Here is a 21315-nt window from a genome sequence, read left to right on the forward strand (position 1 = left end):
GGGGTGTGAATACTTTCTACAGGCACTGTACTGTAATTATGATGGTACTGAACGTTCCACTCGCCTGTACCACTTTAGCACCTGGACATGTTTGAAGTGTTGATGATGTTGTTCAAGTGTTGAACTCCAAGGTAACCTGCCTAAATGACTATAGCCCCGTAGCCCTCACATCTGTAATCCCGGCACATTTGGAAAAGAAACCTTGGTCTCAATATGTCTTCCCTGTCAAAATAAAGGTTGAATAATGAAGTGCTTTGAAAGGTTGGTCATGACACGCATCAACACCATCATCCCAGACACCCTGGACACACTCTAATTCGCACACCGCCCCAACAGATCCACAGATGACGCAATCTTAATTGTGCTTTAGACTGCTGTTTCCCATCTGGACAAGAGGGGAAATAACTATGTGAGAATGTTGTTCATAGACTACAGCTCAGCATTCAACACCTTAGTCCCCTCAAGCTCATTACCAAACTCGGGACCCTGGGACTGATCACCTCCCTCTGCAACTGGATCCTGGACTTGTCCCGAAGCCACCTGACATTTACATAAGTATTCAGACCCTTTACTCAGTACTTTAAGCACCTTTGTCATTGATTACAGACTTGAGTCTTCTTGAGTATGACGCTACAAGCATGGCACACCTGTATTTGGGGAGTTTCTCCCATTCTTCTCTGCAGATCCTCTCAAGCTCTGTCAGGTTGAATGGGGAGCATCGCTGCACAGCTATTTTCAGGTCTCTCCAGAGATGTTTGATCGGGTTCATGTTCCTGCTCTGGCTGGGCCACTCAAGAACATTCAGAGACTTGTCACGAAGCCACTCCAGCGTTGTCTTGGCTGTGTGCTTAGGGTCGTTGTCCTGTTGGAAGGTGAACCTTCGCCCCAGTCTGAGGTCCTGAGCACTCTGGAGCAAGTTTTCATCAAGGATCTCTCTGTATTTTGCTCAATTCAACTTTCCGTCGATCCTGACTAGTCTTCAGGTCCCTGCCTCTGAAAAACATACTCACAGCATGATGCTGCTACCACCATGCTTCACCGTAGGGATGGTGCCAGGTTTCCTCCAGATGTGATGCTTGGTTTCATCAGACCAGAAAATCTTGTTTCTCATAGTCTGAGAGTCCTTTACGGGCCTTTTGGCAACTCCAAGCAGGCTGTCATGTGCCTTTTGCTGAGGAGTGGCTTCCGTCTGACCACTCTACCATAAAGGCCTGATTGGTGGTGTGCTGCAGAGATGGTTGTCCTTCTGGAAGGTTCTCCCATCGCCACAAATGAACTCTGGAGCTCTGTCAGAGTGACCATCGAGTTCTTGGTCACCTCCCTGACCAAGGCCTTTCTCCCCAGATTGCTCAGTTTGGCCGTGTGGCCAGCTCTAGGAGTCTTGGTGGTTCCAAACACCTGCCATTTAACAATGATGGAAGCCACTGTGTTCTTGGGGACCTTCAATGCTGCAGACATTTTTTGATACCCTTCCCCAGATCTGTGCCTCGACACAATCCTGTCTCAGAGCTCTATGGGCAATTCCTTCGACCTCATCGCTTGATTTTTGCTCTGACATGCACTGTCAACTGTGGGACCTTATATAGACAGGTGTGTGCCTTTCCAAATGATGCCCAATCAATTGAATTTACCACAGGGGGACTCCAATCAAGTTGTAGAAACATCTCAAGGATGATCAATGGAAACAGGATACACCTGAGCTCAATTTAGAGTCTCATATGTAGATAAGGTATTTCTGTTTTTTAATCTGAATACATTTGCAAAAATTTCAAAAAAACTGTTTTCGCTTTGTCATTGTGGGATATTGTGTGTAGATTGATGATGATTTTTTATTTATTTAATCCATTTAGAATAAGGCTGTAACGTAAAGAAATGTGGAAAAGGGGAAGAGGTCTGAATGCTTTCCGAAAGCACTGTACATATCTACCTCTAATCCTTCGTACACCTGCACATTGATATGGTACTGGTACCATATAAATACCTTCATTCTTGTGCATTTTATTCCTCTTATTTTTTGTTGGGAAGGGCTCACAAGTAAGCATTTCACGGTAAAGTCTACACCTGTTGTATTTGACGCATGTGACCAAAAATAATTTGATTTGCTGGATGTGTTGATGTGTTTGTTTTGTGCCAGGTGGCTCCTGGGTCTGTGGACTGTTGGAGTATTCTAGCTAGAGACAATCACTCACCCTGCATTTTATCTGCCTGCCTACTGGCCATCTCTCTCTCTCTCTCTCTCTCTCTCTCTCTCTCTCTCTCTCTCACACTCTCTCTCACTCTCTCTCTCCCCATGATGAATGAACTGCCACAGAATAAAGCCAATCAGAGAGAGAAGCAAAAGACAAAAGACAAAAAACTACTGCGAAAAAAAACAAGCCTCAATAACCAACGGGGGCTTCATTCCTGTCCACAGCTCATCCGTTCTAGCCAGTTTAGAAGGTGGGTGGCCCTAGCGGGAAGTGGTGGGGTGTGTGGCAGTGGGGGCTAGTTCAGCTCCGAGTGACCCCCCCCCCCGAACTGTGAGGGGAGTATAGGAGAGCAGAGGGGTGGGTTGGGTGAGACAGAAGGATGGGGTGAGGGTGAAGAGGAGAGAGGAAGAAAAAAAAAGAAGCTGGATTGCACTTTGTGGAGAATGTTTAGTTTAGTTATCAAAACAAAAGTATTGTAACAGATGGGGCTGGCTACACCTTGGAAACGGCATAACAGCGGGGCCGGGAGAGCCAAGGGAGCTTATTAGGCTTATAAGAGAGCCAGAGGGAGACTGATGGGGCTCGCAGCCGTGGACACACACTTCAATGCTGCAGGGGAGATATAAAAGCCCTCTCACACACAGCGTCCAGCTTCACTGAAGTGCTCCATTTGACATGGGTGTGAGTTTCTTACCACAGAGAATGCTTCCTCCAGGACACCAAAGGACTCAGCTTGAAAGATTTTAAAGAAAAAAGAAACAGTTGGTTTGGACAGCACATGCTGTCCAAACCACAGAAATGGCCTGTCTTTGAGGATGGATGTTTTCTTGGGCTAAGTAACAGACAGGTTTTTGGGGTTATTTTTGTTATGAGAATGCTAATGGTGGACAGGCACTGTCAAGCTGTTTGCAGAGGAAAAGACACAAATGTTTTTGTACTCTAACTGTTATTGTGACTTTTTTGCTGCTTTTTATCAAGTTTTTCATATTTTTTTAAATGAGCCACAATTTATCAAAACCAAACATTGAAAAACGGAAGTATTGAGCGAAGATGGACTCCTCATTCACCTCAGAGACGTTTTACAATGCGGGGTCGATAGCTGACCCCACCACCAGTTACGTGGACGAGGACATGTATCTCCAGGAGGATCTGGATGTGTTCAGTGTGACAATGGCTGTTCTCTACCTGGCTGTGTGCATCATAGGGCTGGGCGGGAACACCCTGGTCATCGTTGCTATCTTAAAGCTGGACAAGATGGCTTCTGCCACCACGGTGTACATCTTCAACCTGGCCCTGGCCGACGGCCTCTTTATGGTGGGCCTCCCCTTCATCGCCATCCAGAATTTCCAGAACCACTGGGCATTCGGGGACCTGGCCTGCAAGCTAGTCATGGTCCTGGACGGCATCAACCAGTTCACCAGCGTCTTCTGCCTGACCGTGATGAGCATTGACCGTTACATGGCGCTGGTTGACCCGCTGCGATTCGCCCGCTGGCGCACGCCCAAGCGGGCCAAGATAGTCAGCGGCTTCCTGTGGCTGTTCTCTCTGTTGCCTGTCCTCCCCATGACCATCCATTTCTCGGCTAGGGACGGCCTGTGTAACTTGGACCCCCAGGTGGCTTCCGACTCCTGGTGGCTGGCCTTCATCACCTACACATTTGTCCTGGGATTTGCTCTGCCCTTCCTGGTTATGATTGTCTCCTACACTGCCTTGGTGGTCACACTGAGGACCCACCGCCACCAGGCCAGCTCCCCAGGCCAGGAAAGCCCTCGCCTGGAAACCCAGGTCACCAAGATGGTGGTGGCGGTGGTGCTGGCATTCGCCGTGTGCTGGCTGCCATTCTACGCCTTCAACTTCTGCTCGCTGTACCATACGGACCTGGTGCTGACCTTCGCCAGGTGCTTTGAGTTTGTGGTGCTGTTGTCCTATTCCTGGAGCTGTGCCAACCCCATCCTGTACGCCTGCCTCTCAGAAACCTTCGGACGCCACTTCCTCACCCTCCTCTGCCCCACCAAGAGGTTTCCCAGTGTGCAATGCAACCCTGACACGGAGCGCTATGACCTCAACGATACAAGCGGGATGGGCAACAGTGCAGTGGTATAGAGATTCCTGAAAAACATTGGAAACTTTTTTTATGTATGCCAACTTTCCCTTTAAATTATGACATTTTATTCTGTGTCTTTGGACATGTCCTTTGTATATAAAGTAGGTTGATAAAGATTAGTGTGTTTTTCTATACAAGTGTTTCTACAAACATTTCTGTACAGCTGTTTTTCTACTGGATAATAGGTTTTCTATTTCCGCACCGCTCTGACTTGTTCTCTAATTTCATTTCTAATAAGGCTGCGGTGAGGCCCCACTGCTCTATCACACCACTGTAATTCGATTTTCCATAACTAATTAAATGAGGAATAAATTCTGTGACAACCGAGAGACAACAACAGGTGGCATGTAAACAAGATGGTAGCTACAGTATGTGCCGCTGGCCAAGAAAAAGAGCTCCCAGAAGACCCACAAAAGAAGTTGACTTAATGACGGCAAGTTGGCTATGTGTCCGTCTCTCTAGCAGGATTGTGTCATTGAGATGGGGGGGGGGGGGGGGGATGAGATACAAAAGACAAGTAGAAAAGGTGTTTGGTTCATCCCAAGATTAGTCCTATATTGAATGTTCATTGAGTAAGAATGTTTATACTGTAACTATGGAATAGAGAATAGAATAAAGTGAGGTTATAGAATAGAATAGAGTGAGGCTTTTTCTGATAAAGGCAGATGAATGAAACATGAATTACTTTATGGAAACTTTATGATCGAGCAACTGATTCTTTATCAAGACAATGGACAAAGAAAATACAAGACAAAGATTGATGGCATAATCATCTTTATCATCATTATTAAAATCATAATCATCACTGCCATCATCATCAACTATTTTTGCTGTAGTTGCTTTCATGTTGCATTTAACGCCCAACCTATTGTCGTGTTAACTTAGTTTCACAATTTACAAATACTGTTTATGGATACGTATTACATATTGCTGATTGAATCTCACTTACTCACTACAGTATCATCACCTTTCTGTTTTAAATATGAAATCACACGAGAGAAAAGTAACTGATGGAAATTTGCAAACATACAAATCACAATTATGTGTTTTGTCTTCTTATATTCATTACAAAATGATGAATCTGTGAGGCTCAAGTTAAACTACTTAGTAGCATGCGTGTATGACTGTAGCCTACCTGGTATATAAACAGTTTACTTGTGGTGGAATGTGTGGTGAAGTCACATTATGAGAGAGGCTCTGACTAGGGTTGCAAAGGGAGGGTGTATTACTGGAAACTTTTCATGTATACCAGTAAACTACCAGAATTTTGGTAACTTTCAAGGATTGTATGTAGTCTATCACAAGACATCTAGTGACCCTTTTTGGTACTTCAGATTATCACAGATGTCTGTAATTATCTCTGGCCCTCTGTGTGGCCTTATCACATGTAAAATATAGGAAATCATTGAATAAGTTGATTTTAAAATAAAACATACAATTTCAAAGCTGTAAAACATGATCCTAAATATAAATCTTAAATTTTGTGAATACCATTGATGTTTAATATGAGGGTTTCAGCATGAAATATCCTACATTTTTATTTATTTATCTATGTCAATATGTATTGGTTGTCAATATTTTAGCATTAAACTGGTGGCAGTTGTGGAAAAAGTCAATAGTTGGAAGAGTTGCAGAGTTAATTGAAAATAATGGCGTTGTTGATTAGAGACTTTTTAAAAATTAATTAGGTTATTTTCTCTTGAACCATATACCAGTAGTCTACAGTGTATCTATTAGAAACTCATGGACAGTATGGACACAGATGAAATACTATATACGAATGCCTTTTTTAAAAAGTTATTCAAGTATAAATTACCAAAGTTACAAAAAATTGCCATAGATTATCTGTTAATTACCAAAATTACTGAAGATTCTGGTAACTTTTGTAAATTATCAGTAGCTTTGCAACCCTAATTCTGACCAATTCTTTGTTACAATTAGTGGTTCTCTGTGAAGCGTAGTCTGGAGCTGCTTTGAGTCTAAAGTGTAAGACTTGCTAACTACCCACTGGTTGAATCAACGTTGTTTCCACATCATTTCAATGAAATGATGTTGACCCAATGTGGAATAGACGATGAATTGACATCTGTGCCCAGTGGGTAGCGACTTGGGCTGGATGTGTCTGGCAAGTGGACTATGTTTAAGAGGCAATAATATGTGTAGCCGTTTACAGAAAGGTTTTAAGAGATGACATTCCACTGGCTAAAAAAGTGCTCCTTTTCAAGGGTTCACTGACAAATTTCAAACGAGTGTAAATTGTCATCTTCTTATTGCAAAGGGAAGATATTCAAAAAGATTTGGAAGCTTTCTGCCTGTCCATATTTGAAGGACAATGAGGAAGAAATAAAGTGAACCCACACAACTGGACTCCATAGCGGTCTGTGTGTATACGTGGGCCCCCAGCCCTTGGAGCTCGAGGTAAAGGGTTGACGGTCAATGACACATAGCCACGCTTGATCAATATCGAGGGCCAATGGGTGCATGTTTGCTTAATGCGTCATCATTCTGGGTTTGAACAACATGAAAGGGAGATAAAATTCTTGACTGTGACTCCAAGGTCGTATATGTGCAATTCTATGATGTGCAAATCCATAGGAATTATGGGTATCTGAAATTGGGTCATTAGGGGTCACTGCATTTAAAACATTTAGAAGGTAATCCTACTACAGGCTTGTTATTTCTGCTAGATGCGATCCAACCCTGTTCAGTAATAGGAAGCAGCTGCTAACTGTCTGTGAGAGATTGCAGTAAAGAAAAGTAATGGCCGCCATGGGAGTGTAGGTGGGAAACGAATCAATAAAGTTAAATTACACAATTTATGTCTAATAGCTGTCAGCACGTCTTTATCAATAACTCTCTCAATCTCTCTCTCACACACACACACAGACACACACATCCCATTGGGCACACACTGATTGAATCAACGTTGTTTCAACGTAAATTGTCAACATATTGTGACGTGTAATCAACATGGAAAATACATTGGATTTAAAAAAAGTTATTAAACATTGAAACAAGGCACATGTCGTCCGCCATGAATGATGCAGCACTCACCCTTTGGCCAATTGAAACATTGCGTATGACTAAAACATTTCAGTTAATTATTATAGCTCCCGCCATGGGCCAATCAGTGTAAATGCAGGATTTCTATGACAAGATGCATCATTCACCACAGTTTAGTCAAAATCGGGCCAGTGCTGTTTGAGATATAGCGTGTGACGAACGGACGAATGAATGAACGTACGAACATACTAACGTACTAATGGACAGAGACAGATCCACAGTCCCCTGTTTTATATATGTTATTAATTCCATACAGAATACAGTATATACTATCCAAGCAGAAGCTCCTTTGAATGTTGATTTATTTGGTTGCGTTCTCAATTCAATAACCAGTTTGTCTACAAATGAATGATTTGATATGTTGGATTCACGTCTCCATCGCAACCAAAAAGTTAAAGAATAGCACCAAATCAAACTTTACATGTTGTTAGGTTCTAATTCTCAGAGTAAATAACTCAACCGACACTATGAAAGCTTAACCAAGTTTAATTCTTCCCAGAGGATCAATACAGGTGCATTAGACAAAACATGTTTCCACCACTGTGTGTGTGTGTGTGTGTGTGTGTGTGTGTGTGTGTGTGTATATATATATATTACTCCAATTTAGGCACTCCTCCTTCTCTCCAATCCTTACATCTTTTATGGTTCGACAGGAAGACGAAGTGATAAGGTAATAACGTTTGATGGATAACTTGAAGTATAAGCAAACTACACAACATTTAGTGTAAAGTCACCCTGGTACATTTGGGCAAATCGTGAAGGAGACATTTACATTCACTTTACATTTTTCTGCAAGAATATCGTCATCTGTATACTTGGATTTTTTATTTAGCTTTTCCAGTATTAGTAGCCATATTATAAGTTCAACATTTGCAAAACAAACAGTTTTCGTAAACTTCATAACTCTCCATATTCTTCTAATTTTTGTCCAAAATGAATAGCCTTGCTGTCGCACAAGCTTAGCAGCTACATACGGGAGTATCTGGAAACCCCCCAGATACGGGGTTTCCGGATACTCCCGTAAAGCCCAGCTCATTGGCTGTCTAGCTAGCTTTGTTTGACAACGATTGGTGCTTATTTGAAAAACCTACAGTCGATCAAGTGAAGACCGCCCGCGTCATCGGTGTGCCATGAAGGCGTCCCTCTCTAACCAAATTTGGTGTTCTATAGGATATACTACACCCCTAATGATATAGTGAAGTCTGGTTACGTTCTAGGATCTCTGAGGAATAAATACGAACGTGCTTTGACTGGTTGAAACAACATTTAGGGTTATATTTTCACAGATTCCTTTCTTTGCAAATTGAATGAGTGGAAATACAAAATCGATTGTGCATGCTATATGGACCTTTTTAGCACATGAAAAATGATTTAACTAACAAAACAACACTTCATGTTATCTCTGGGACCCTTTGGATGATAAATCAGAGCAAGGTTTCAGAATGTAAGTACACATTCCACCTTCAGAGGTGAATTTATCAAACCTATCGCGGTGAAAAAAGTGTTTTGTTGTTAGGAGCTCTCCTCAAACAATAGCATGGCATTTTTTTCACAGTAATAGCTACTGTAAATTGGACAGTGGAGATATATTAACAAGAGTTTAAGATTTCAGCCGATATAAGACACTTATATGTACCGACATTTGTTGTTTCTCTAAAATCTGCGATCGTGACACAAGGCGCTGCATGATTTACAACTGTCCCGTTGACGGGACGCCTATCCCTATTAACTTCTGATGTTAAAACCAATCTCTATCACTCCTCAGATACTATACTTCTGAGTATAACAATGTCCCAAGTTTAACCCAGAATCTAACAATGTGTTATAAATAAAGTTTGATTTGATTCAGTCCTATTCTTCAACTTAGATGTTTGGTTGAGATGTGAATCCAACATATTTCTAACTTGTAGACTACATTTGATATCAAACAACCATCCTTCATGTACAATACAATATCCAAAGGTAAAAGTGTATTATTAATATCATGCATTTGGCGTCCTATTGATAGGGCTAATGGTGACTACTTATAAACTTTTTAAGAGCCAATCAACCATGGAGGAATGATAGTGTACCTAGCTACCCATTGAAATGATGGTGTCCTTTGGGCAAATCAAATGTCAATGTAGCCTACATAAGTCCAACCTCACTCCGAATGTACTTTCACATACAGTTTATGTAAGAAAAGTTAGTTACGCAATGTGATTTAGGTAGTCTACGCAAAGAAGTATGAAAGTGATCAATGTCTAAATGTGTTGACGTGATGGCTCAGCTAAGACAAACACAGCTTATTTCTAAAGCTAAGCAGCGTACATAGCAGTAGGCATCTGGATGGTGGACTTGTACTCACTGAAGTGCATCACCTGTCCTATACCGGTAGGAGTCACTATTCAGGAAGAAATCATTGGACTGTGGCCTCATATTTTATTTCAATATGCCTCTTTATTTGTGTTGATATCATGACGTTAAAAACAATCCCTCTGGGCACAGAAGTCAATTCAACGTTTATTCCACATTGGTTCAATGTAATTGCATTGAAATGACATGGAAACCACATTGATTAAATCAGTGCGTGCCCAGTGAGATGATATTGATTCAAACATACCATTGATTCAAAAATACCAAATAACCATTGATTCAAACATACCAAATAACCATTGATTCAAACATACCAAATAAAAAATGTCTAATCAAATATAAAATTCAACATAATATCTACCACCCAATCAATATAGGGTAAATGTTTTTTATTTTGTGGAATTGTCAATGCAATTTCAATATATACATAGTTCTGATGATTATGTTGAAATTAGATTGACTTAACCTGATTAATAGGTTGTTACAGTGAGGGAAAAAAGTATTTTACCCTAATCGCACCAACTGTTGTCAAATACTTTTTTCCCCTCACTGTACATCAATATATTTAAGTTGAAATCTTACCCTAATTACATTTTTCACAACGCTAGTTGAAATGAAATGAAAGCAGTACTGGTTGCATACTTTTTTTCAAATCATATGAATTGTCCATGTTGATTCCACATCCCAATACACTGACAAATGACATTGATTCAACCAGTGGGTTCCCAGTGGGTTAGCATCTAATTTTTCATCCTCAGACAGATTTGTTTTTGAATGGCAGCCTTTTTTTAATAATTTACCAAAGATCCGCTCTGAATATCATATCCCAACATAGTCCGAAAAAGATAAACATTCTTTCATATTCTAGTCACAACAAAACTCCAGAATTGGGCTTATCACTAAGCTTTGTGGTACTGGGTTCCCTGAGTGAGGCTGACTCTCACACTGATAACAACATTTCTCCCAGGCAGGCTATGTCATCCCTGGGTTTGTTTGTTCTCATGGAGGGCCTGTGGGGGGGGGTCCTGGTAGTTTACTCCATGTTTTTCTCAGGCAGCAGGGAGAGAAAATCCCTCCTCATTACAAACAGATATGACAGCTTTAAACGTCGACCTGTGCAACAGGAAGCTATAGAATAAATAAGGAAATCAATGAAATGTTCAGCGTACTCCTCTATGCTACCACTAGCTTTAAAACCAAGAATGGAGGTATGACATCGCAACTGCTACTTTTTGATTCATTGAGATTTGGTCTGCATATTCCTGGAAAACATCTATCAAACTACTCTAAGGGTCTGTACTGTTTGGAGAGTCAATGGATATCATGGTCATGATGATATCGGAATCCTTGTGTGTCCGGGTTCAGAGGTGTCCGAGAAGAATTACAACATGTCACTTCGCTATCTCTATATCCTCTTGACCCGCCACACTCTCTGCGACGTGCTGCGAGGGCAGACGGAGCGGAGAGAATCAATGTCATGGACGTGGGGAATGAAAAAGCACAACAAAACAACATGGCTGCAGATGACCTGAGATGGGAAGATGTGAAGTGTCCACTACAGAGTGGTAAAGGAGTGTCCTTTACCACTCTGTGTCCTTCGGAGGTAAAGGAGTCCCCCGCTCAGACTCTGACCCTGGGGACTCTTCTGGAACAAACAGCCATCAATCCTGGTTCTAGCCCCCACACATCCACTCAAGCATCCACACAAACATCTGTCAGTGGTTATGCGATAGATCATGGGGGAAAGAAGATGACAAAAACAAGTAATTCATGTCATAGCCTGCGCAATATCTGGAACTGAAATGGCGCATTAAAATACTTTCATTTGTAAAGTTGGCAAGGCCACCAACGAAGGATTGGAAGCTTCAGGGTGCAAAATTACTGATCTCAAAGCCTTGATATTTTCTAAATACCCACGTTTCGTGGAATATCTGTGATATATAATGGTGGTAGTCTGTTGGTCAGGCAGTGACAGGTTTGACATGTTTATTAAAGTCATTTTTGGAGGTTTTAGAAATCAGCTAAAATAATAAAGATAAGAGCATACCCAGCAAACCAAAACTGGTTCTGTTAATGTTTCCTGAACATTTAATTACGTTGTGGGAAAGGTGTAAGAACATTCCCCGGCAACACTTTATTTGGACAGTCCATCTGTAGATGCTCTAACCCTAGCCCTAACCTAAACCCTAATTCTAAACCTAACCCTAACCTTAGTAAGCAGTTGCTTATCAACAGATGGTCATATTATCAACAAACTATTTGTAGAACATCTACAGATGGACTATCCGCCCTATCCAAATAAAATGTGAACCATCCCACCCAAAAAGTTAGAATAACACAAAATCTGTCCAGTTTTGTTGACCATTATAAACTGGGTGGTTCGAACCCTGAATGCTTATTGGCTGACAGCCGTGGTATATCAGACCATATACCACGGGTATGACAAAACATTTATTTTACTGCTCTAATTACATTGGTAACCTGTTTATAATAGCAATATGGCACCTCTGGGGTTTGTGGTATGTGGCCAATAAACCATGGCTAAGGGCTGTGTCCAGGCACTCCACTTTGCATCATGCGTACGAACAGCCCTTAGCCGTGGTATATTGGCCATATACCACACCCCCTTGGGCCTTATTGCTTAATTATACAATGTTGGTATTGTGTAATCACCAAGAATGTTAACAGATCATATTTGGCCTTGCTGCTATTAACACACTGAACAACCGATTCATACCTGGGAAAACAGACAGGCAGTCAAAAAATAAATGAAATTGTTTTAACGTGTCTGTCCAAAATCTGAGTATTATAAGAAAGATCAGGAAATTATTTATATTTTGTACTAAACTACTTCCATGTGCACTGAGTGTACAAAACATTATGAACACCTGCTCTTTCCATGACATAGACTGACCAAGTGAATCCAGGTGAAAGCCATGATCCCTTATTTATGTCACTTGTTAAATCCACTTCAATCAAAGTAGATGAAGAGGAGGAGACAGGTTAAAGAAGGATTATTAAACATTGAGACATGGATTGTGTATGTGTTCCATTCAGAGGGTGAATGGGCAAGACAAAAGAGCGCACCGGTTTGAGTGTTTCAAGACCTGCAACGCTACTGGGGTTTTCATGCTCAACAGTTTCCCGTGTGTATCAAGAATGGTCCACCACCCTAAGGACTTCCAGCTTACTTAACACAACTGTGGGAAGCGTTGGAGTCAACATTGGCCAGAAACTGAGGCAGCAGACTTTGTGAAAATTAATATTTGTGTCATTCTCAAAACTTTTGGCCACGACTATACAATACAAAAACTGCTGATACACAACAATATTTCGAATTGCATCTGGTTGTATTCTACTATTCTTACTCTCAATTCTCACTCTCAATTGAGACCCCGGCTGAATTCCTTTTTTTGGAACCAAGTTAACCTAGTGTGCAATACATGCCCCATGCGGAAGAAGGTGCTTGAGCAAGGGGAACTTTCTCAGACGCTTTTGACAGAGATCGTTCAGAAGATGCTTGTCCTCCAGTGTTCACTATAAACTCTGGTTGCGCAGAGTCTGTCGCGCTATAGCTCTCGTGTAAACAGAGAAAATGCTCCGTCTGGTGACTGGGCCAACCGTTTCCATTAAGGTCATTAGTACGAGCACATATCCTCCCTAGAAAATATCAGAGCGAGGAACTCTTATTAATGGCAGTTTCCTTCACGCAGGCGGATGGACACTGACGCACATTGGGGGAGTTTGGTGAGGAGGGAGGAGGGGCGAGAGCATAGCGGATCGGCAGCTCCATCTGCATGCAGAGATGAAACCTGCAGCAAACGCGCACTCACCCATCATCTAATTCCACCGAACGCAGCAGTGACTGCAACGCTCATCAGCGCGCTGACAGGCTGCGCTCTCCTTTGCGCTTCAGTCGTCCTGCGAGAACAGATTTCGCATTTGCTCTGGTCGTTGATTCAGCGCCAGTAGGCTACTTTTGGATACATCAGTTACTCAAAACGATCTACAAATTATTTACACAATTGTAATTGCTATCTGAGGTATTTTAAAGAAAAATAGAATACATACTGTTGCCTATTGCCTATTTGACATATTACACATAACTGTTAGATATGTGGTGATGACCGTCACCACCTTGGTGCACAAGATACCACTGTGCGTAATGGGAGAACAGGTGTATCATACTTTAATAAGTGGAAGCCACGGGGCAGAATGCTGCCTTCCCATGGATTTTCACTGATGCCCAGAAGTGGAAATCGGAATACTCTTGGCTGAAATAACACCTTGTCAAAATGGATCTAATGTGACGTAAAATTTTCACAATAAAAGGTAAGTTTAACCTACATAAATCTTGAAATTGTACGTGCTATTACCAAACAATAAGTCAATTAATTGTGATAACCAGTCGTCAAAGGTTAATAGGCCTACCAAACGTGTTACCAATGTGTATTTTTAATCAGACATGGATATTTCTTTAGTTCAATTGTCACCTGTTCAATTATGTTATCTGTATTCAAATATAACAGCGCATCTGTCATTTTATATTCTGATCAAGGTTAGGCAATTTCTCATGCGCATGTGTGTGCCATTGTGCACGCTGTTGAATTTTAATGCAACAAATGTATCCGTAATTGTCCATTGTTGAAATTCCAAACGCCATGTAGTACTTGACATATGAAATTAATTGAATGTTAGTGTCTACATTTGGTGGACAAACAGAGAAACCAATAAATGATAACACAAAATAACCTCCCCACCAGCAATATTGACAAAAAATATCAGAAATTGAAGACTTGTTTGGCGTGAGAAATATTTTAGAATGATAGAAGACAGAATAATCATAACAATCTTGCATTTTAGAAGGCCAATATTTCTGCATAAAATATGCATATAATCGATACTGAACCAAAGAGTTGTCTAATAATATCATAGATAGTATTTACTAACATTTGTCTATTGGCTACGTTTTAAATATATCTAGAATATTACAAAAAATCCAACTCTAAAGAGAATTGCTGCCACCATTTTTTTCTAATTGTGAAAAAATAATAAAAAATATATATGTACGTGTAAGCTGTATATGCCATGAATAGTATTTGCTCCCTTTTCTAATATTCTCTATTTTTGCATATTTTTGATTCTGAATGTTATCAGATCTTCAACCAAAACCCAATATTATATAAAGGGAACCTGAGTTTGCAAATAACCCAAAAAATATGCTACTTATTTTGTTTATTTTATTAAAGTTATGCAACACCCAATCCCCCTGTGTGAAAAAGTAATTGCCCCCTTACACTCAGTAACTGGTTGTGCTTTTTAGCTGCAATGACTCCAACCAAACGCTTCCTGTAGTTGTTGATTAGTCTCTCACATCACTGTGAAGGAATTTTGGCCCACTCATACATGCAGAACTGCTTTAACTCAGGAACATTTGTGGGTTTTCAAGCATGAACTGCTAATTTCACGTCCTGCCACAGCATCTTAATTGGGATTAGATCTGGACTTTGACTAGGCCATTCCAAAACTTCAAAAGTGTTGCTTTATAACCATTTTCATGGATCATTGTCTTGCTGCATGACCCAGCTAAGCTTCAGCTTCAGTTCACAGACGGATGGCCTGACATTCTCCTGTAGAATTCTCTGATACAGAGCAGAAATCATTGTTCCTTCTATTAAGGCAAGTCGTCCAGGTCCTGCAGCAGTAAAGCATCTCCAAACCATCCCAATTACCACCACCATGCTTGACTGTTAATATGAGGTTCTTACTGTGGAATGCAGTGTTTCGTTTTCGCCAGACATAATGGGACCCATCTCATCCAAAAAGTTGACTCAACTTTGCCCCCCCCCAAAACCCCCCCCACCTGGATGATCATCAAGGTTCTTGGAAGAATGTTCTATGGACAGATGAGTCAAAAGTATAACTTTTTGGACAAGATGGGTGGCATTATGCCTCTGCATTCCACAGTAAGAAACCTATACCAACAGTCAATCATGGTGGTGGTAGTGTGATGGTTTGGGGATGCTTTGCTGCCTCGGGACCTGGAATAAGTATGTAATTGTTGTGTTATCTGTTCACTCAGGTTCCCTTTATCTAATATTAGCTTTTGGTTGAAGATCTGATAACATTCAATATCAGAAATATGCAAAAGTAGATCAAATTTGAAAAGGGGCAAATACTTTTTCACAGCACTGTATACACTGAATATAAAAAACATTAAGAACACCTGCTCTTTCCATGACAGACTGACCAGGTGAATCCAGGTGAAAGCTATGATCCCTTATTGATGTCACCTGTTAACTCCACTTTAATCCGTGTAGATGAAGGGGAGGAGACAGGTTAAAGAATGATTTCTAAGCCTTGAGACATGGATTGTGTACGTGTGCCATTTAGAGGGTGAATGGGAAAGACACAAATGTAAGTGTATTTGAACGGGGTATGGTCGTAGGTCCCAGGCGCACCTGTTTGTGTCAACAACTGCAACGCCGCTGGGTTTTTCACACTCAACAGTTTCCCGTGTGTATCAAGAATGGTCCACCACCCACAGGACATCCAGCCAACTTGACCTAAATGTGGGAAGCATTGGAGTCAACGTTGACCAGCATCCCTGTGGAACACTTTTGACGCCTTGTAGTCCATGCCCCGATGAATTGAGGTTGTTCTGAGGGTTAGAATAGTAGAATACACAAAGTGCAAACTTGGTTGTGCATCAGCAGTTTTCCTCTTGTTATAGGTCAGTCACTCAAATAGCCCATGTCAGTTATTAAAATGTTTTAGATTGGTAAATTAGTCTAGTTAGTCTAGCCAGCTATCTAAACTAGTAATCATGGCCGAATTACTGATCGGGCATGCAGGGCACATGCCCAGGGGCCCTGACCTCCAGGGGCCCCCATAGATTGTTTTTCTAATTTGCATATTAATATATCATATTAACATGGCATCAGTCATGGCCAAATGTGTATAATTACAGGAAATTAGCTGTTAAACTGCAACCAAACAAATTCTTTAAAGCAAATGTACTTGATATCTTTCGTTAATAAAATAATTTTTCTGCTAACAGATCCCTCTGTACATATTCAATTACAGTTTTTAGTCCCGGTTTTGAGCTAATGTGAGTGTAGCGGCTAATTGTATAGCTAATAGGCTATGTCTTAGTAGATCGACGGAGGTGAATGAAGCTACATCAACCAATGTGATAATGGCTGGGGTCATTGATGCTTGATTTTGCTGTTGTCCAAATAGCATTTTTGAGTTTTTAAACTGTATAGAAATGCAGTAAATGAGCTTCAACTGTCTTAACAGACCTCTAAAACTCAGACCCTGCCTACGGTCCTGCTGCCACTGTCTCTGACCAGAGCACTACAGGTTTCCCATGCAGTGCGAGCTGCTCATCACCACCAATCCAATAGAGAACCTGTGTTTGCACAATAAACCCAGATCCACAGATAGCTTTATGCCCAACAGAAATAACAGCATGAAATCCTGATTTTTTTCCTGCGCATGGGTTTCAATTTTTCCATTTTGAATCAATTCTCAACAAACATTATTTTGGCATGGTCTGGTCCTTATCATAAAACAAACACCTTTGCATTGAAGAGTAGTTTCATTACTGGACACTTGAGAATCCATGGGTGTTTCTCAAAGGGTTTCACATCAGCTCGGTGCTGTTTGTTCAACACAGGGGTTTGACATCCCAACCATTCAACACATTCAAATCAAAACACAAATGGCCCTACAGGAGGAGTTTGGAGTCCTGCAAGTCCTATATTGTGTGGGGACCTATAAATGAAGGGCCAGGCTTTATTATGTAACTTAATGTTGAGTGAAAGCCATAGAGTAAACCATTATATAGCAGGCTCAGTTACCATGGTGCTTTGAAGGAATGTATTCTCCTTCGTCATTGAGTTTCTCTGTTCTCACCCACTGTCTCCATTCTCTCTCTGTACTGTACACTCAGGTGGGATGTGAGATTAGTGTCTTCTATCTCAACCCTGAAACAGACCCAACCCAGCCCTCCTCTGTCAGTATGGATCCCTGGCCTCTCCTTCCGTCGCCCCCCAACCTCTCCCTCCCCGAGCCCCTGTACTATGACAGCTACTTCCCAGGGAACGAGTCTGACCTGGGGTCCCGGAATGACACTCCGGACGAGACCCACCAGGCCTTCGATAAGACCAGCTCTGTAGTCATCACCTTCATCTACTTCACGGTGTGCGCCGTGGGGCTGACCGGCAACACCTTGGTGATCTATGTTATCCTGCGCTACGCCAAGATGAAGACGGTGACTAATATCTATATCCTGAACCTGGCCGTGGCTGACGTCCTCTGTATGCTGAGTCTACCTTTCATCGCCATGCAGCTGGCCCTGGTCCACTGGCCCTTCGGCGCCGTGCTCTGCCGCCTGGTCATGACCGTGGACTCCCTCAACCAGTTCACCTCCATCTTCTGCCTCATGGTCATGAGCGTCGACCGCTACCTGGCTGTGGTCCACCCCATAAAGTCCACCAAGTGGCGGAAGCCACGCGTGGCTAAGATCATCAACCTGACCGTGTGGGGAGTGTCCCTGCTGGTCAACCTGCCAATCATGATCTTCAGCGGTCTGATGCCCAATAATAACCAGGCTTGGGCGTGTACCATTGTGTGGCCGGAGCCTCAGGAGGCCTATCAGACGGCCTTCATGTTCTACACCTTCCTCCTAGGTTTCTTCTTGCCGCTCATCGTCATCTGCCTCTGTTACCTGCTCATCATCATCAAGGTGAGCCCCTCCTCCCTGTTCATGGCGTTTTATTTTCAAATTCACTTTATTATCTTTATTATTGCTGACGTCTTTGGTCAAGTTCTCTGTTCTGACATACTGGAACCTGTTATCTATCTACCTATTGTCTGTAACCATAGCGATAGGTACAGTTGTGGCATCTAAGAAGGTAGTATCACCAATAACAATGGATGCATCCCCTCTCTCCCCGTCCAATAGGTGAAGTCGTCAGGCATGCGCGTAGGCTCCACTAAGCGTAAGCGTTCGGAGAGGAAGGTGACCAGGATGGTGTCCATCGTAGTGGCCATGTTCGTGCTCTGCTGGCTGCCTTTCTACGTGTTCAACGTCACCTCGGTGACTGGCACCATCGACACCACACCCGTCCTCAAGAGCACCTTTGAGTTTGTGGTGGTGCTGGGCTACGCCAACAGCTGTGCCAACCCCATCCTGTACGCGTTCCTGTCAGACAACTTCAAGAAGAGCTTTCAGAACGTTCTGTGCTTAAAGAAGGTGGCGGGCCTGGATGAGGCGGAGCGCAGCGACAGCCGCATGGAGCGGACGCGCATGGTCAACGACGTCACCGCGGAAATGCACAACGCCGCGCTGCTCAATGGCGAGCTGCAGACCAGTATCTGAGTGTGTGTTGTGTGTGTGTGTGTCTCCTTGAGCAGATGGACGGTGTGGAGCGGTTAGAAGGACTACTCATATGAAAGGCACTCTTCTATCATCTCCTGTACAGCGGCCCAAACACCAAGGGGGTCCATGCTTTCCATTACAACAGGCTTTCCCAAACTCGCACCCCCCCTACTGGGTGGATATTTGGGGTTTTGCTCCTATGACTACACAGCTGACTCAAATAACCAACTCATCATCATTCTTTAATTATTTGAATCAGCTGTGTAGTGCTAGGGCAAAAAAAAACAGAGCGTGCACCCAGGCGGGGCCCCGGAACCGAGATTGGGAAACCCTGCATTAGAGCATACCTGCCAAGATCCGTCTCAGAAAAACAAAGACAGAGATTGAATTGAAGAAGATGAAAAAGAGGTCTCTCATGTTTCATTGACATGGATTGATTCGTACTGTCTTGATCAGGATATGAGAAAGCACACTTTTGATAACGCATCTTATTTATTGATCAGGAAAGATGTTACACACCAAGCCAGATGTCCTCTGACTGAAGCTGGAGACTTTTGAGTTTTGCATCCACGATCATTGATCATTGATTCTCCGACTTCAAATGATCTTGAGGTTGTACATAGACATGGTATTCTGTGATGTGTTTTGGATCTCCTTGTAAACCCCAGTTTAGCTTAGATCACACCCCATGTTAACTTCCCCTTGTTACTACCATTCCTCTGTAGGCAATTATCAAGATCATTACTCTGATTTATATTTGGCTCAACCTTTAGATGCTAGCACGGCCAAGCACACACACACACACACACACACACACACACACACACGCTCACACGCTCACACGCTCACACGCTCACGGTCTCCGAGATGGGCTTTTCATATACTGTGTACAGTTTATAATCTGGTATGACATTTTCTCTTCTGCTGTCAGCACTAGTTGGCTTAAAGGCGATATGCTCCTAGCATAACCAAACTGTCGTGGTGCCAATCTTGTTGATACTCAACAGGAGGAGTTGTGTTTCAGCATCAGTTCTATGCTGTCAGAGTGACGCTGATGATTTCTGAAGGAACTGTATTGCATCACTGAGGGAGCTACAGCTGCAGTGTTTTGGTTGGTAGAGAGATGGGTGCATTTCACCACCACAGTCCAAGGGCAATGTTGTTATCTCTCTAAATGTGTACAGATGGGGAATCCATGGTTCTGTGTGTGTGTGTGTGTGTGTGTGTGTGTGTGTGTGTGTGTGTGTGTGTGTCTTCGTGTCTGTCTGTCTGTCTGTGTGTGTGTGTGTGTGCTTGTGTACTTGCCTGCCTTCCTGTGTGTGTGTGTGTGTGTGTGTGTGTGTGTGTGTGTGTGTGTGTGTGTGTGTGTGTGTGTGTGTGTGTGTGTGTGTGTGTGTGTGTGTGTGTGTGTGTGTGTGTGTGTGTGTGTGTGTGTGTGTGTGTGTGTGTTCGTTCCCTGGAAGGCCTCATCCTGTTAGGGTGTGTGAGCCACTATTTTCACAGCCCATTAAAGGAAAGATTCACCCATTTTGAATGTTATATTGTTTTGATGCATCTCTGAGCGATGTTCTATCAATTCCCGGGGACATTTTATGTTTTCCTGTGTGTCTGAGCTATTGCCGTTCAAGCAGGCAGAAATCCACCCGGTATGACGTAGCACTGCGATAAAGCCGTTCTCGCTACACTGGAAGTTAATAGGAATACGACTTTTAGATGGTGAAAACGTCTATCATACTTGTCAGATTTCAATACTGACCGATGCCATAACACGGGAGGTTGTCTTCTATCGAATGAGCCATTGATCATATTTTTGCGATATTCCTACCTCGAGAAATGTTTAATTTAACAGAGGGTCCACCACATTTCTCCTATTTGTCTGTCTCTTCAGTCCAGGATGCATTGCATGATGCCGTTGATTGGCCATTGAGAATGTCAGACTCCACTCTGCGAGGCACATCGATATGAATGTTGAACATGGTAATATAGTGAACATTTTGTTTTTGGGGGGGGGAGTGATTTTACAGCTAACTAGCTAGTTTACATGCTGATATTGACTTAGGTATTATTGTGTGTAGCTACATTTGCTAGCTAGCAGCCTACCTAGCTAGCCAGCCAGCCCATAGAGAGAGCATTGCATTGTGGGTTTTGTAGTCGACTTGAGCTGCAACAGATTTCCACAACGATTTCCACATGTTGCTACCAACCTTATTAACACA

General features: G+C 42.4%; 2 protein-coding genes across 2 annotated transcripts; both read left to right on the forward strand.

The window, feature by feature from the left end:
- The first annotated feature begins 2624 nt into the window (after positions 1-2624).
- LOC106579011 (somatostatin receptor type 5-like) lies at positions 2625-4407 on the forward strand. The gene has a single exon (XM_014158405.2). The coding sequence runs from the start codon at positions 3240-3242 to the stop codon at positions 4290-4292; it is 1053 nt and encodes a 350-aa protein (XP_014013880.1). The 5' UTR covers positions 2625-3239; the 3' UTR covers positions 4293-4407.
- A 9052-nt stretch (positions 4408-13459) lies between these two features.
- sstr2a (somatostatin receptor 2a) lies at positions 13460-20411 on the forward strand. The gene is made up of 3 exons (XM_014158404.2): positions 13460-14043; positions 17669-18463; positions 18683-20411. The coding sequence occupies exons 2-3, from the start codon at positions 17738-17740 to the stop codon at positions 19097-19099; spliced, it is 1143 nt and encodes a 380-aa protein (XP_014013879.1). The 5' UTR covers positions 13460-14043; positions 17669-17737; the 3' UTR covers positions 19100-20411.
- The last annotated feature ends 904 nt before the right edge of the window (positions 20412-21315 follow it).

Source organism: Salmo salar, chromosome ssa19 (genome assembly GCF_905237065.1).
Source record: "Salmo salar chromosome ssa19, Ssal_v3.1, whole genome shotgun sequence".
Classification (NCBI taxonomy): Eukaryota; Metazoa; Chordata; class Actinopteri; order Salmoniformes; family Salmonidae; genus Salmo; species Salmo salar.

Coding starts and splice junctions, on each gene's coding strand:
- LOC106579011 (XM_014158405.2), top strand. CDS start 3,240: ATGGACTCCTCATTCACCTCAGAGACGTTTTACAATGCGGGGTCGATA.
- sstr2a (XM_014158404.2), top strand. CDS start 17,738: ATGGATCCCTGGCCTCTCCTTCCGTCGCCCCCCAACCTCTCCCTCCCC. Junction 18,464..18,682: donor ACCTGCTCATCATCATCAAG/GTGAGCCCCTCC, acceptor CCCGTCCAATAG/GTGAAGTCGTCAGGCATGCG.